This window comes from Cibotium barometz, chromosome 13, assembly GCF_041138505.1.
Source record: "Cibotium barometz isolate CiBa-2024 chromosome 13, ASM4113850v1, whole genome shotgun sequence".
Lineage (NCBI taxonomy): Eukaryota > Viridiplantae > Streptophyta > Polypodiopsida > Cyatheales > Cibotiaceae > Cibotium > Cibotium barometz.
In genome coordinates, this window is record NC_141058.1 from 59,683,840 (window position 1) to 59,700,028 (window position 16,189).

Consider the following 16,189-nt stretch of genomic DNA (forward strand, 5'->3'; position numbering starts at 1 on the left):
GTCCGGCATGACTCCCGACTCCATAATCTCCTGGAATGCCAATCTGAAACCCCTATGTAAGAGACCCCAGTACCTCTGGAAGAAAGCCACTGAGAGACCGTCCTCTCCTGGGCATTTGCCCCGAGGAAGTGCCTGAAGAGCCTGCTCCAGTTTCGTATCCGAGAAGGGGGAGAGAAGGGAGTGCTGCAAATGGGCCGGCACAACCGGTCTCGTGAAGCTCCAGACTGCCTCCCGAGCCTCTCTCACCCTATCATCTGCTGGCTCAGCAGAGAGCAGATCCCTGTAAAAATCTGTGGCTATCGCCCGAACCCTGGGGGGATTCACCACAACTTGGCCATCAGCCTGCCGAAGACGCCTAAGACCCTCTCGTCTGAAGCGAGGCCCTGTCGCCTCAAAGAAATCTCGAGTCACTCTGTCTCCAGCCTGTGTCCAAAAAGAAGCCCGAGCATGGAATCGGAACTCCACCCTCCTCTCCTCGATGGATCTGATCTCTGTCCATCTGCTCTGAGATCCAAGGGCTCGTAGGATCCCTCTCCTGGAGTCTCTGAAGGGACGCTAGACTCCTCCGCAGGCTCCTCTCCTGCTCTCTGAAGGCCTCCAGACGGTCCAGGGCAGCCTGCCTGAGCATCCGACTGATCTCCTGCAAGCCCCTGGCAAGATCGCTGGCTGCCGATCCTCTCCTGAACTGCAGCTCCTGCCAGACCTGCTCAACTCTGGTCGCAATCTCGGGCTCCTCTATGAGACAATCTGGAATCCGAACGCTCTGGCCTCGCTCTCCTCTCGTAGGGTCCTCGATCTGGAGAAGCACTGGAAAGTGGTCTGAAAACGAGGAGCCTGCAAGTATGCCCACAGTGCCACCTCTATCACAAGCCCACTCATCAATGTAAAACCTGTCGATGCGGGAAAGTTTAACTCCTGTGGCCCGTCTATCCGAGCGCGAGAAAGATAAACTCCCCTGCAACCTGCTAAACTCCGGGAGAGTCCACGGATCCTGGCCTCTCACCTGCAGCACTAGTTCCTCCCAGGCAGCGAGCTCCGGCCCATGAATGGTCTCCTGGCTGCTCCCCATCCTGTCCTCTGCATCCTCCAGCATGTTGCAATCCCCCCCTAGGCACCAGTGGTCTGCCAAGGGGAGGGACTGCCTAATGGTGCTCCAGAACTCGGCTCTCCCGGTCGCCCCATTAGGGGCGTAGAAGTTGAGGAAGCCAATGCGGTCTTCCCCAACCCGAAGGATGATCCACTGCGCTCGACCCTGGACCAGAGTGCCAGAATCCACAACCTCGGATAGAAGCTGCTCGCTGACTGAGATGCATACTCCACCCTGGTTCCCTTGGGAGCCATATGCTGGTGACCAAAAAGTGTGACTCCTGCCTGGCAAGATCTTCCCGCAGGTGCGGGTACGCCCAACAGAAAGGTGGTGCTCTTGGATGAAAAGGATATCTATGGGTCCTCCAACGAGAGCCCTCTGGATCTCCTGGCGAAGTCTGCCCCGACCAATGTAGCAGCGATGTCCACCGCGACCCTGGATGTTCCATGAGAGGATCCTCATGGATGAGCTATGGCAAGTGACGCAGCCGCCACTGGCTCACCCCTCTCAGCTGGCCCGGATGATCTGCCCTCCACTCTGTGAGTCTTGGGTGCCGGCTTGGAGGGAGAATAGTCACTGTCTGTCCGGGTGCGGAGTCTCTCCAAAAAGAGGGTGACCTGTGTCCAGCCCCACTCCGCCTTCGCCCTGTCCAGGGCATAGGCGTGAGACCAATCCTCTGCATATATGTATCTAAAGGTAGGCTGCACCCTCGGGGCGGCATGGAGGAGAATCAGTAGCACCGCCTCAACTGAGGTGTGGACCGGATCCGCCTGCCAATCTCCTATACCAAACAAGCTCATGCGGGCTGAGTGTAATCGGGTCTGCAATAGGTCCGTGAGCCCCAAGTCATTGAAGTGGTGAGAAAACTCCAGTATCTGGTCACGCAAAACTTCCTCTACAGAGTTGCAATCCCATGCTGTGTCTGGGGCAACACTGAGAGGAAAGGAGAAGGCTGCCATGCTGCTCACCACTGAAGGAGAACGAGAGGGATGGCACACCACGCAAACTCGCAAGGGCGCGACCAGTGTCTCGAACGGGCCAGCATCCAGCTGGAGGCACCTGAAAAAACCGTAATCCACTGGGAGCCCCATCACTCGCGGGGGCCCCCCAGGGGAGGCTGGAGAGAACTCTGTGGCGGGCGAAGCTAGGATTGCCATCTCCACCGGCCCGGAGTGGCGGTGGAACAGCCGCTGGACTGAACTGTGGCCTACCTAGCTGCGCTGCCCCGGGGCAGTGGGTGGTCTGGCGAAGTATCCTGGAGAGGCCGAGGGAGGGATGGGGGCTCGCGGAGAGGAGGGGGGAGAGCGAGGAGAGGATGGAGAGGCATCTGCCCGAGGATAGGTGTCAGGGGGGGCCGCCGGGGGAGGTGGGAGGGGGGGGGCTAGGGGGGGGGGGAGAGGGGGGGAGTGGAAGGAGTGCTCTCCGGGTGAGGGGAAGAGGAGCCGGGGGTCGCAGAGTGCGGCCCGGGATCCTCAGGAATCTGCTCCATGGAGGGGGCGGGGCCCCCCGCGGGGGGAGGCGGGAGCGGGGTCTCCACGTGGGAGGCTCCACCGGCGGCCTCAACGGGCACTGAGTCTGAATCCTCGTCCATCGGGGTGGGACCTGCTGGCCGCCTATCCCTGACTAGAGCATAAGTGCGGGTAGGTGCCTGGACGCCAGCCGGAGTCGCCTGTCCGCCAGCCTGTGCTGCCTGCTGTCCTCTGCGACGGACCCTGCGGGCCGGGCGTTTCCGCCGGCGAACCTCCTGCCATCTGCCAGCCTCCTGGGTCTGTGCGGCATCCTCCGCCGGGGCCTGCTCGTCAGATGATGGCGCCTGCTGAGGCGAGCCAGGGATGTCCGGTCTCTGAGGTGGATGGCCACCCCTCGGGTCTCCTGCAGGGGGTCCAGAGGCGGCATAGCGTGAAGGATGAACCCCGTTGCGGGGACAGGCGTGTGCGAGATGGCCCATCTCCCGATAGGTGTAGCACTGGCCGGGGAGGCCCGAATACTCCACGCGCTGTATCAGATGTCCTCCAGAAAGACAAGGGAGGAGGATCGTCTTCGGGAGGGACTTCGGTGACGGAACCACAACACGAATGGCCGGGAGTCCTGCTGCCCGAGCTATCACTGAAGCCGCTGTTTGAGGCGTCTCCACTACCTGCCCGAACGCCTTGCCAATGGATGACAAGAGGGGCAAGTACTCCCTACGGAGTCCAAGAAAGCAGATAGTGACGGGAAAACCTGTCGCGCCTGCTAGCGGGTCAGAAGCGGGTCGAAACCATGAGTCCATCGCGCTAGGGACGCCCGGGATGAGCGGAGGGCAATGGGGCTCCGAGCCAGCACCATCTGAGCTGCCTAGGGGGACTCGAAATCCACCTGGTAGTAGCCATGTCCCAAAGAATCTACGCTGACGATCTTGGCAGGCACGCCAACAAGGCTACCTTGCAGAAGGTCGCGAAGCTCTCTCCGCATCGGACGGCTACCCACTATCTTGCAGACCAAGGAGGAGGCCTCAAGAGCGGATACTGTGGAAACAAACAATTGATGATCTTCAGCTGTGAACTCCAGACGGAGACCGGAATCGGCAGGGGTAGTCGGAGCGGCTTCCATGGAGTCCTCCAGAGGGAAAAGCCAGAAACCGGGGGTCACCAACGGGAGGGACACAGCCCTGCGAGGAAAAGGAGAGGCGGAAGGTTACAGGATAGCGGGGGCGGGGCGGGGGGGGGAGGGGGGAGCTGAGGCGGGGGAGCTAGCGGTGGGGGGAGGGGCGAGACGGAAGGGGAGGAGAGGGAGAAGGCGGGGGGGAGGAGCCGCGCAGCGGAGGAGAAGGCGGAGGGGGTAGAGATGGCGGGGGAGAGAAGCGAGGTGGAGGAGGAGGCGGCGAGGGGGGTAGAGAGGCGGGGGAAGAGATGGCGGGGGAAGGAAGCGAGGAAGAAGGCGGGGGGGGGGGGGGGGGGGGGGGGGATGGCGGGGGTGGAAACGTGGAAGGAGGCGGAGGAGGAGAAGGCGGGGGAGGATGCGAGGAAGGAGGCGGGGGAGGATGCGAGGAAGAAGGCGGGGGAGCGATGGCGGGGGAGGATGCGAGGCAGAAGGCGGGGGATAGATGGCGAGGAAGGGTGCGAGGAAGGAGGCGGGGGAGAGGACGGAGGAGAAGGCGGGGGATAGGCGGGGGGGAGAGGGCGAGAAGCAGCGGGAGGGGGAGAGGCGGAGCTCGCAGGCGCAGATCACAGTCCGAATCGATCACACTCTTTTTCATTGCTTTATTAATTTGGATGTGTGATACAAGTGGGATGGAATCCCTTCTTTGCCAGCATCAATAAAATGCATGCGGCCTTTATGCATAAAAGAAATCATATTGGACTTGTAGTCTTTGTGGGGCTCAAGCCTATGGTGCCACGGCTTGCCCAACAATACATCACATCCATTTAGTGGATAACGAGGAAATGTTCATTATCAAGGTAGCCTTGGATATGGATGCGCAACTTCCCTATCAATGGGGTAACCTGCACCTCTTTACCAATAAATGCAGCTTTGGCTTCAATCCGAGGTCCCAAATTCTCAACCTCAATACCCAATGCAGCTGCCGTTTGCATAGAGATGAAGTTATCGGTTGCACAGTCATCAAACATGAATAGTGCGGGCTGATCCTTGATTCGTCCCCAAGCCTTGCAAACCATTTGCTCTTTTGCATCATGACTTGTATTTCCTTGCACATCAGGAACTGCATGTACATTAGCCTTGGTTTGCTTGTCCTTGTGCTTAGGTTTGCGATCTGGGCATTGTCGAAACATGTGGTTTTTGCTACCACAAGAAAAGCATTTTCCATCCTTGGCATATTGCTCTCTTTGCTCTGGGGTTAAGCCGAATTTGTTCTTCCTTGGGCCCTGATCTTTAGATGTGTTATTTTCAGCTTTACCACCCTTGTAGGTCTCTGGGAAGTTCTTTTTAGGTGGTTGTCCACCCTTTTGCAGATTTGGGACAGCCTTGTCTTTCCCCTTTGAACCTCCTTGATCCTGTTTAATCTTGAGCACCAATTGCTCCGTAGCAAGAACAGGAGATGTGAGCTGTTGCAAAGTATGTTTCGGGTGCAATTCAATGCCCGAACGATATGCTGGTTGCAGTCCAGAACGAAACTTCCTTTTTCTTTCATCCTCAGTGATTTGCATAAAGGGAGTTACTTCTAGCAACACTTTCCAGAACTTGTTGACATACTGTTGCACGCTTTCATTATCTCTTTGCTCAAGCCTGTCCCACTTTTGAGTGAGAGTTTGCTCCGCATTTGGTGGCAAAAATTGAGCATAGAATCTGTCCTTAAATTCCTTCCAAGTGCTAATGGGATCCTTGGTGATCTTTTCAGGAAGACAGAGCAGACTTCACGACTCACTGCTGGCAGGCGTCCCCGCTCAGTAAGTAACACGTCAAGCAGGCAAACACAAAAATACAAGTCATGCGAAAACAGTTTCAAACATGCAAAACATGTGTGCATGTGCAAATAGTATCATGGACATATCTCCCGTTCATGGAACAAGTACAAAATATCTGTCGGCACAAAAATGGCATGACGTAAAATATTAAACCTGGTCTTCCTCTGGAGTGACAGTCCCATAGGTAAGACAGTTCCAGGCACGAGTCTCCCTAAGGAGTGACAGTCCCATAGGCAAAACACGGCACGAATACTGGTCCTTCCATGGCGTGACAATCCCATGGGTCGAACACAGTCCAGGTCATACACGGGTGGCACCAGTCTGGCTCCCGTCCATACGACACCATCTTGCTAACACGGGTGGCACTAGTCTGGCTCCCGTCCATGTCAGCACAATACTGGCCTCTTCACATGAGACACCGGCCTGGCCTCAAGTGAACGAGACACAAAAACTGGAGATGGACCAAATGGTCGGCCAATTGGTGACATCACCACCCACTAGATAGAGAGGGTTTTTTGTGTGTGTGTGTGGGGTGGGGGGGTGTTCGCGAGGATGAGGCTGTTGGGGCGTGCCACAGCCACGCTGAGAGCTGAGGGCCCTGCTGTCTAGGGCTCTCAATGGCTGGCCCATGTGCGAGCGCTGTCAAGGACACAGGCTATTGTGTTGGTGGCTCATCTGGCAACAAACGAAACACTACGCGGGCAGTCTTGAGAACCCTACCTGTGGCAAGAAATGGGAGCCGTCAAGCTAGGGGGCAGCGACATGGCGAGGGAGGTTCTCTAGAGAAGAGATGAGTACTTGAAGGGTCCCCAAGACTTCTGCCACCCTCTCCATTGCAGCAATCGCAGTGGGAGGGGGCTCCAAAACTTGATCCAAGAAGCGTCCAATCGCTTGGAGGAGTGCATAATACTCCTTGGGGAAGCCATGGAAGGAAACTGAGATTGGGAAACTTGAAGCATTGGCCAACAGGGGTGAAGTAAATCTGTGAGCTCTGCACCACCAAGGGCAGGGCTCGATGCCAGGATCTTCGCGGCAAGAGAGGGCGAGTTGAACTCGATTCAAATGTAGCCGTTGTGGAGGAAAAGGATGTCGATGATCCACCCTTACCTGTGGGTTTCCTCGAACAGGTCTTGAATCTGTCCCTAGCCTGGCGTGTTGGCAATGAATTTGCGCACCAATGTAATGGCCTCAAGGGTGGCGAGTGAGGATGGTGGTCGGTGTTGGATAAATGACAACTGATGGCGACCTTGGACGGGATAGATGGAACCGCTTCCATGGAGTGCCTCAAAGGGGGGAATCCAAAGGGCACCAACCGGCTATCTTAAGAGCACAAGCGACCAGACAAAAGTAAGATTGGAGGAGATGAAAGAGAAAATGGAAAAAAGAGGGGGAGGGGGAGATGTGGGTAAAGTCTACGAGCAGTCAAAGGAGGAGACAGGGCGGAGATGCTGTAGAGATGGGTGGTGCAAAGGAGGAGACAGGGTGGAGGGAGGGAGGTGCAAAGGAAAAATGGCAGATGGGGCTGAGAGAGGAGAAATGGGGGGGGCAAAGGCCAAAAGGGAGGAGGCGGCCCAGCTAGCGGGGCAGGAGGGGTGAAGGTGGCGGGCACAGAGGTGGAGGGCGATGAAGCGAAGAGGCAGAAACATAGGAGGGGTAAAGGTGAACGGTCAGGGGAATAGTCTAGCCCTGAGGTGGACGTTTGGTGATTGTGGCTGTTGTATGGGATGCATCCGGTAGGCCAAGGTGGTCTATGGTTTGGTGGCCTCATTCTGACATGTATCACCTAATTCAACTCTCCCATGCTCAGGGGTGGTTGGAAATTGTCAAGCCTATGTTTAGGTGTTTTGTCTGTGTGTACGTGTGTCTGTTACTTTGGTGTTTTGGATTGAAGTTGATCATGGATGGTTACATGGGGTTGTAACATTTGATATCAAGGCTAAGGCTTCCATTGAAAGGTAGAGTGAAAGAATGCAATGATATTCGTTGTAGTGATGAATCAAGGTATGCCATTACGTGCGTTAGTCTTCCACTGCGCATTCTGACAGTTTTTGATGTGTGAAGTCTCCTTCGTAAGAGTCAGGAACATCTCTTCCGTATAGAGATGTGATGGTGATGCCGATAACATGGAAGATCATGGTACTAATTTGCATGAATGCAAATTTTAGGGACTCTTAGGTCTTTTGCAGGTGTGCAATGGTTTAGTATGTCTTTGAGGTGCAATCCGCTACTCAATACCATGCTATTTATTATCCTTTTTGAGAAAGGTATGTTGATCCTGAATCATGTAGGGGTTGGAGATTGTCTAAGTAGAGGAATCAGGCAGCTTGATGTCCTTCCATTTCCCCTTTTGAAAGGTCAGACTGTAAGGTGTAAGAGTGTTTCATTTCTACAAAAGGGAATCCTGAGCGACTACTGAGATTCTTACCTCCTAAAGTTCCTTAAGATTTTGTGCATAAATATGGCAGTTTGGTTCTTTCTCTTGAGAATAGTGAAAATCGTGTCCTTCTTAATTCCCCTTTTGAAAGGTCAAACTATAAGGTGTAAAGAGTGTTTCTTTCTACAAAAGGGAATTCTGAGCGATTACTGAGATTCCTACATCCTAAAGTTCCTCAAGAGTTTGTGCATGAATGTGGCAGCTTGATTTACATCAAAAGGGATTTCTGACTGACTCCTGAGTTAAAGTTCCTTAAGAGTTTATGCATGAATATGCCAGTTTGGTTTACATCAAAATACAATTTTCACTACAACTGTGCTATTTTCAAGCAAAAGAGAAAGAAAAGTGGTGAATAATGTACTCTACTTTTTGCCACAGGTTCCTCCCCTCTTGGGCGTTTTTTATGGCAGCGTTGGCTTATCACAACTAGCTTTAGACAAGTGGCTTGCTCCAAAGCATCAGCTACCGAAGACAAGCTTGAAACGCTTATTGGTTTCTCTCATGTAAGTACTCCATTGAAGGGAAAACTTATGAGCTGCCTTAGATTGAATGTTGCCTTAGATTGAATGTCATAATTGATGCAGCAACATTGAAAGAAACCTAAGAAACCCATTGTCCATATGCATTTTGTGCAGGCTAGGTTAAGAATGCTATATGCTCACATTGTGCCTGTGTAAAAGGGTCTTTGCAAGGAACAATGCAGATAAATGTTAAGACAATTTCGTCTTTTTCCCCCCCAAGAAAAGATCCTTCAATTAGTAGAAAAAGAATAAACTGCCCGTAGACATATCACAACCCTCCAAAGAGGCAAGATGCTAGACGAAAAAGATGGTGGGGGTGGGGGCGGGGGGGGGGGGTGGTCTCTATGGCTGGATCCTCTGCCCTACATCCTTGGGGGAGGGGGAGAAACCCACATTGGGACCCTATAATGTCAAGTAAGATCGTTGTCGTTTTGGGTGAGAAAGGGAACCGGGCTCCACTTGCATAGGAAGACTGCGTGTCTATGGTGCATGATCTCTAGTCACCCTGCAAGCATTCCGAGTGCCCTTGAAGGGTGTCCAAATAGTACCTGTGGGGTGGAAGGAACTATGGCCTCACTGCATTGTGCTTGCTAGATGTGGCAGGCCACAATACTGTTTTGATGAGCTCCCAGCTCTGATATGTGGTGGTTAGTGTGGGTTAAAAAAAATAAAAAATAAAAATCCTTCTATTAGTTATATGAAAAACCGGCTAACAGGCTGAATTACATGCTTAGAACCTCCAAAAGAGAAAAAACATGGGGAGGGTAGTGCCCTCCATGGCTGGCCGCTCTCTGAGGGAACTGCCTCATACAAGAAAGGGGAAGGGGGTGGGGGGGGGGGGGTGGGGGGAAGCCAAACCGGTGGCTTGTAGCCAATGAGGTGATAGCTCAAGTGGTGAAGGTGTTTTCCTAGGACCAAGAGGTCCTGGGTTCAAAACCCCCCATGGTGCTTCCTTGGCAGCATCGCCTATGGGTGGATAATTAAGCGCCTACGAGCGGGTGCCTATGGGCAGTGAAAAATTGGTAACTACATGAGGCTCTTGGGCCAAAGGCCAGTTGAAAAAAAAAATGGTGGCTTGTAGTGCCAAGTGAAGTCACTGGCACTATCCAAGAGGAAGGGGCCCTGCTGCTAGCTGCATAGGAAGGCCTTTTGACGCTTTTGCACCTATAGCTTCCCCCACTGGCTGTGGAGGGTATGAATGACGTCTATCCATATGGCACGGATGGATTCCATGGGGCCAGCGCCGAGGGGGGGGGGTGTTTTCTCAATGGTTGGTGCGTAGGAAGGCCTCTCGACGTTTCCGCATATGCGATCCAAATCTCCCTATTGCTTCCCCCACTAGCTGTGGAGGGTATGAATGATACCTATCCAGATGTGCTATGCTGTTGATGATCTCCCCCTTTGACAAGTATTGGGGGACCATGCCTCTAGATCTTGCAACGTGTGAGCTTGAGGGCCTGGCCATTAGCTGCCTCCTCATAGTGGAGGACAGAACTTGACTCTGTCACCCGATGACTGCCCCCAATGATGATGCGGGAGGAAGCCCGAGAGGTGTGAAAGGAAGAATCCTTAGCCAAACCGGCTGCGCTTTGGGGCAGTTCCAAAGGCAATGTCACTTTGACTACTGGGGGTTGCTACACCTCATGCACTATGTTGGGATGACCACCAATGGCTAGACACGTGCCAACTGCTAAACTCCTGTGAGCTACTTGCGAGAGGAACATAGTGACCTTTTGAGGTCGGAAACTGTCCCACAATTGCTTCGAGTAGTCCCTGAGGAGGCCAGGTGAGATGTCTTGGGAGGACCAGTGGTCTGCTGAAGCGGGAGTACGGTCAATCTAAGGTATTTGTATCCGGCGGCCTAGCCTCACCGAGTAGTGAAAAAAGGGGTGGTGGGGCTCTCAGGGCTGAAGGGGTCTGTGGGCTGCCACTCGCTGGGGTCCCATTGGATCTGCGTCAAAGGTGGGCTCTCCCCAGAGCCAGAGTTTCCAAGATTTTTCTTGGGCTACTTGCAACGGAAGGGGGGTTGATGTGCCAATGGTGCTTATGGAAGTCGATGATCCGGACCCACTGAAATGAGCCATTGCTAAAGTCCTCTGCTGGGGATAGGGTTAGATGCGCATGGCATCCGACTAAGAAAATGAGCGTTGGTCCCCCGTTTTATCCTAGAACCGCTAGAGGGATGTCGTGGCGCGTGAAAGCTCCCAACCACTGGGGAGGGGATAGGTCTTGTAAGGGGGTTTGTGAGTCGAGGGGGATGGCTAAGTCCATGGTAAAGACTATTTTCTCTTTGCCTTGGATCGCGGCAAGACGCCTGTCTTGGGCCTCCTGAGGAAGCGGACTGAAAATAGTCCACTTGCCAAGAGACTTGGCAGGGCTTGAGCTGAGGGGGCCCTAGGCTATGTGAGAATGCGCGTCCAAAGGGTGACCGGTTCCAAATCTGCGGATGGCGGAGTCTCTCCTCGTCGGAGGCCTGGGGGAGGTGCTCTAGGGCTAAGCTTAAGGGGGCCCCAAGCTCTCATCAAATTGGTTGCAAATTTGTCCTCAAAAGTGTTGCTTAGGCCTTGGGATTGGCCCTCCATGAAGATCCATCGTACGCTGGGAGTCCAGGGACCGCCAAGGGAGGGGGTCCGAGATGAGATCCAGTCAATTAAAAAAGCCTTCTTAGGCTCACCACCAAGTAGAAGGCCTTTGACGATCACCATGCCTAGCAGGGCTCTGCTTTGCATAGCTGGCTCAATTATGCCCTATCCTCCACGTGTCCAAGGCTGAGTGATCACCCTCCAACCCAGTTTGGCCCGAGCTGGCCGCCGTCAGCCGTACGCACCAAATGGAGCTGAAAAATATCTGAACCACTTGTTGCCAACGTGGCAGCCATCTTGTAGGGCAAGTTGGCGATGACTTCTCTGTCCATCTTCTTGAACTTAGGAGGCTTTAGAAGCTTCATTAGTTGAGCTCATTCCTCACAAGGCATGGAGGAAGAACTCGGCAAACTGGTAGTGCCCTGACGTTGAGTTGTGGAAGCGAGCAGGAACTATCCGGAGAATCCGAGAGACCATTAGTGACGCGAAGGTCGTCTCTGTTGCCACCGACTACGCGCAGATGTAGAATGCTACCGGATTAGGAGCGAAGCTCATCCGGTACATCCTTGCTTGCATCGAAATGAGTGAAAAATCGTCCTTTAGAAAATTTTGCCACCTCATCCTTAGAATCATCCAACACTTGCTCCAAAGCATGGGCCCAGATCGAGAATACTAGGTGCTCGACGTGCTGACCTCCATCGTGTCGAGATGGGCAGATATAGCCTCCATTCTAGCCGCCTCGGCATCCATGGATGCCTTCGTGCTAAGAATCAAATCATTGAGTTGTGAATCCATGACAAATATCTAATGATCAAGGACCGGGTGAGGGATTTCAGCCCTGCGCGATGACGCAAGGGTTTGCACAATATACCCCAAGTAGACCAGGTGCAGAGAAGAGAACGGTGAACCCAAATATTCACTCGGGAAAGCATAATATACCCCAAGTAACTGAGGTGCAATGAAGAGAACCCAAATATTAACTCGGGAAGCACAATATACCCCAAGTAACCTAGGTGCAATGAAGAGAATCCAAATATTCACTCGGGAAGCACAATATACTCCTAGTAACCTAGGTGCAGTGAAGAGAACCCAAATATTCACTCAAGAAGCAAAATATACCCTAAGTAACCTAGGTGCAGTGAAGAGAACCCAAATATTCACTTGGGAAGAACCCAAATATTCACTCTTCCCAAACACGAATGTCATATGGGTGCCAAGGGAGTGAAGAGAAACCAAATATTCACTCTTTCCAAACCCAAATGCACACAGGTGCCAGAGAAGAAAAGACATTTACAGGTTCTGTAACTCGCGGCAGGTGCCCGGGGGACTAGGGTCTTTGACACACTTGTTGATATCATCAATGCATATTAAAACATTTAAATATGGCCATAGCTTTAACATATATCCATCATCATCACTTTGCATGAAACATAAAAGCTGGACAAAACATCCACTAATGCTGAAAGTGGAGCTTGCATGTGTGACACGTCTATGGACACATAAAGCGGTAGTTCATTCACAAATAACCTGGACTTACTCAGACACACAATCACAGAATCCTCGCTCCGGTCTATGGACACATAAAGCGGTAGTTCATTCACAAATAACCTGGACTTACTCAGACACACAATCACAGAATCCTCACTCCCTCGCTCAACAACACATTGGCCCTGAAGTCCGGCGCCCCTTGCGGTATTTCTTTATTGTTAAAAAGTTGGAAAATACAAAGCACGAGTGCAACAAAGCACTCTACTTGCATCAGCTGAGTTTTACAAATTCTGGGAGAAATTTGCCAGCATAACTGCACTAAAATTGTTCCATAACATCTCAGAATGAGTCCCAACTGACAGGCTCACTTCCATAGGCATCAAGCTACCCAATGAAGTCCAAAACATCACAATTCAGCTTGCTGTAATTTTCTGCACAGACCTGTTTTCAGCCCAAAATAACCCTTGTACTGTCCTGGAGGACTAAAGCAAAGTCCAACTGCATTTTGGCATCAACCGGGCAACATAACAGCCCAAAAACAGCACTTAAACAGTGCTGAAACAGCATTGTATTGAAGAGGTTATTACCCTCTTCAGTCCCTGCTTTGGTGTAGGAACTAACTACACCGGTTCCTGTTCAAGGATGCAACTAGCCTTTGCATATAAGCATGAAATTCACACAACTGTACCTGATTTTATCTGATGAGAGCATTTCCATAGTCTGCAAGAGAGAGAAAGAGAGAGAGAGGCTGTGGGGAGCAAGCTCAACCCTCAATTCATGAGTTGTAGGGCAAGGGAGTGCACCACAATAGCTGGTTTTCCTGCAACAATCCACCATAATGGCTGCAAATGAGCCTCATTCAGCCCAAATTCCCACGCTTCTCTCTTCTCAATGTGGAAAATGCACATAAATTTGACACTTGGCACATTTTTAAGCCTTTTCCACATGCAATCTTCCAAGCTAAAAATCTCCTGACTGGTTCACATTCTCACAACAGTCCTTTGTCAGCTTTTGGTCCCCTTGACATTCCGCACAAATTGACGCGAACACTTTTCAATTCCGACACTGCCAAAAATAGCAGTTCCCTAGATTTTAGGGATGATGTCATTTGCATTCCTTCTGGTCTCGTGACCATCTTTGACCACTATGGTCACTTCAGAATTTGCTTAGAATTCAAGATACATTCACATTTCGGTGGCGGCCACTTACTAGTGTAAACCGGCCTATGCCCTCATTCAGTGGCCATGTCCTGGACACTGTCATTCATCTTTCAGTGCAGTTCTCAGGCTTAGCCAACCACTGGTCCAAAGTCCCACTGGTTGACCCATTCTGACATTGCAATGGCCCTAGCCCTTCCAAGAGATCCCGGGGGAAAGCAACAGCAACCAAAGAGAAAGAAAAGAAAAATATATATTTATAAAGAAATGTAAATAAGGAAAACAACTGCAAAAAGTTTCACCTCCTGGTGACACATTGCATAGAGCCCGGAATGGGCCGACCCCCCCCCTCTGTCATGTGCACAGTGGGTATCTACCATGTGCTATACGCATGCAAGACTAGTTTCGAGGCTTGGGGAAGCTTGGAACTAGGCAGGCTGATTGACGAGCTGAGTTAGGGAAATACTAACGGGCGGGCACCCAAGTATGGACGGGCGGGCGGGCGGCCAAGTGTGGACGCCCGATGACCGGCCAAGAGCCTATAAAAGGGTGGCCAAGGTTAGTTATTGGATATAGAGAGTCTCGCGAGTTTGTGAGAGCTCTATGGTCTAGGAGCCTGGATCTAGTGCAGACGTGCACCTGCTTTATGCAGCCGAGGCCGGCAGCAATCTCGAGGCCCGCGAGGGCAGCTTCGTGGCGGTATGGGACGTCGCGAGGAGGAGATTGGTCGGTACATCAACCTAGTTAGCTCAGCTCGTGGCTCGGCGGGGACAGCCAAGACTGTGGGCTCGCCCACGGTTGTCATGGTTGGGAGGTGAGTCAGGCCTGCACCCGCTTGCTTGTTTGTTTGTTCGTTTGTTTGCAGGATTTGAGTTCGAACCAAGATCGATCACGAGGGGATCCGTGGGGATTTGACAGTGGTATCAGAGCATACCTCGTGAACGAGCAAGTCGGTAGGTAGAGAAAAAGAGGTCGAAGAACGGTATGTGTTAAAAAGCTTGCTGTTTTTTCTGTGCATTCTGCAGATTTCAGATTAGTATGTGTTTTTTCCTTCATCTAAGACACCCACGTTGATGGGAGATGGTAGTGTAGTAGGGTTGAATGCTTTTGCAAAGAAGAGGAAAGATGTTGTGCAGTTGTATAACCTGCAGGGAGAGAAACAGAAAAAAAAAAACGCATGTTGTTTTTCGTTGTTTTTTGGCGCATGAGAGAGAGAGCGAGAGAAGAGCTGGCGAGTCGGGTTCTGTTGACGTGGCAGGCACACAGGTAAGTTGCAGGCGGGCGGTGGCGTCACCTGGCGGACTAGGCCTGTAGGCAGTCGGGCGGCCAAGCCTGCCAAGCCAGGCGGCTTGTGCAGCCAGCCAAGCAGTGCCTAGGCCAGGCCTACGCAGCCAACGCAGGCAGCGCCCAGGTCCATGTTGCCAGCGGCCGTGCTGCCCAAGCCCACGCAGGCTGGCGCAGGCGCACACGCAGGCTGGTGCGAAGATTCTGGCGTCGGCAGCAGTGACGACAGCAGCGATGGCAAGCACTCCACGTCAGCAGCAAGCGCCGGCTAATCCAGGAGGTTGAAAAAAAAAAACACGCAAGGAAAGCATTCGTTTTTAGTGCTTTCGTTTTTTGTTTTTTTTAGAGGAGTTTAAATTTTTTTTTCTAAAGGTTTAAAAACCCTCTCCTCTCTAAGGTTTCCAAGGTGTTTTATTTTTTTAAAGAAACGAGAATATATATATATATATATATATATATATTTATTCAAAAAAAAACACAAAAGCTAAGCCTAGCTTTTCGAGATTTTTTGGCTTTTGGGAAACCTTTATAAACTCCCTCACGTGGGCTTCTTGCCACACATCTCTCTAGTTCTCAAATTCTCAAGTTTTCAAGCTCTCAAGCTCTCAAGTTCCCGTGCACTTTTGTTGTGCAAAGATCGAATTTTCTCTCCACGTACCCTCTTCACGATGTCGACCCAAGAATCGGAGTTGGAGCTCCTCGTGGAACGCGAAGGCTTGCCGGCTACGGAAGGTACCGATGCCGATCTTTTTGCCGATTTTCTGTCAAAAACAGATTTCCAAGAGTTCAAAGTAGCTCTCGAAGCTTCTTCGTCGGAACGTCAGGCACCATCGACGCTCAAATGCAAGCTTTGCAGAACTCCATCGCTCTCTTGACCACTACCCTCTCTACTTTCTCGGGAATGGATACCTTGGCTTCAGCTTTAGGCCCCAATATTACTCCGGAACCGTTCAGGGGCGAGCAAAAGCAGCGAACCAAGGAGATCGTGGACACTTGGCTACATAAGTGACAAGTTCACTTTCAGTTTCATCCATATGATGACGGAAAGAAGATACATTTAGCAGCAGGTTTCTTGTCCGGCAAAGCTTTGCTTTGGTGGAAGGAACTGAACCCAAAGCCAACGACTTGGGCACAATTTGAAGACGTCTTCAAGAAAGAATTCCTTAAGAAAGAGGATGATTATGATGTTGTTGCCCGGTTTTCAGCTTTGACCATGACCTCGCAGCACCTCAC

General features: G+C 51.9%; 1 protein-coding gene across 2 annotated transcripts in view; it reads left to right on the top strand.

Annotated features, from left to right (window-relative positions):
• LOC147632894 (insulin-induced protein) overlaps positions 1–16,189 on the top strand; it is a 110,517-nt gene that overhangs the window by 15,062 nt on the left and 79,266 nt on the right. For both annotated transcript variants that reach the window (XM_086807799.1, XM_086807798.1), the window contains exon 3: positions 8,303–8,427. In XM_086807799.1, the coding sequence (XP_086663925.1) occupies positions 8,303–8,427 (125 nt within the window). The remainder of the gene's footprint in view (positions 1–8,302; positions 8,428–16,189) is intronic.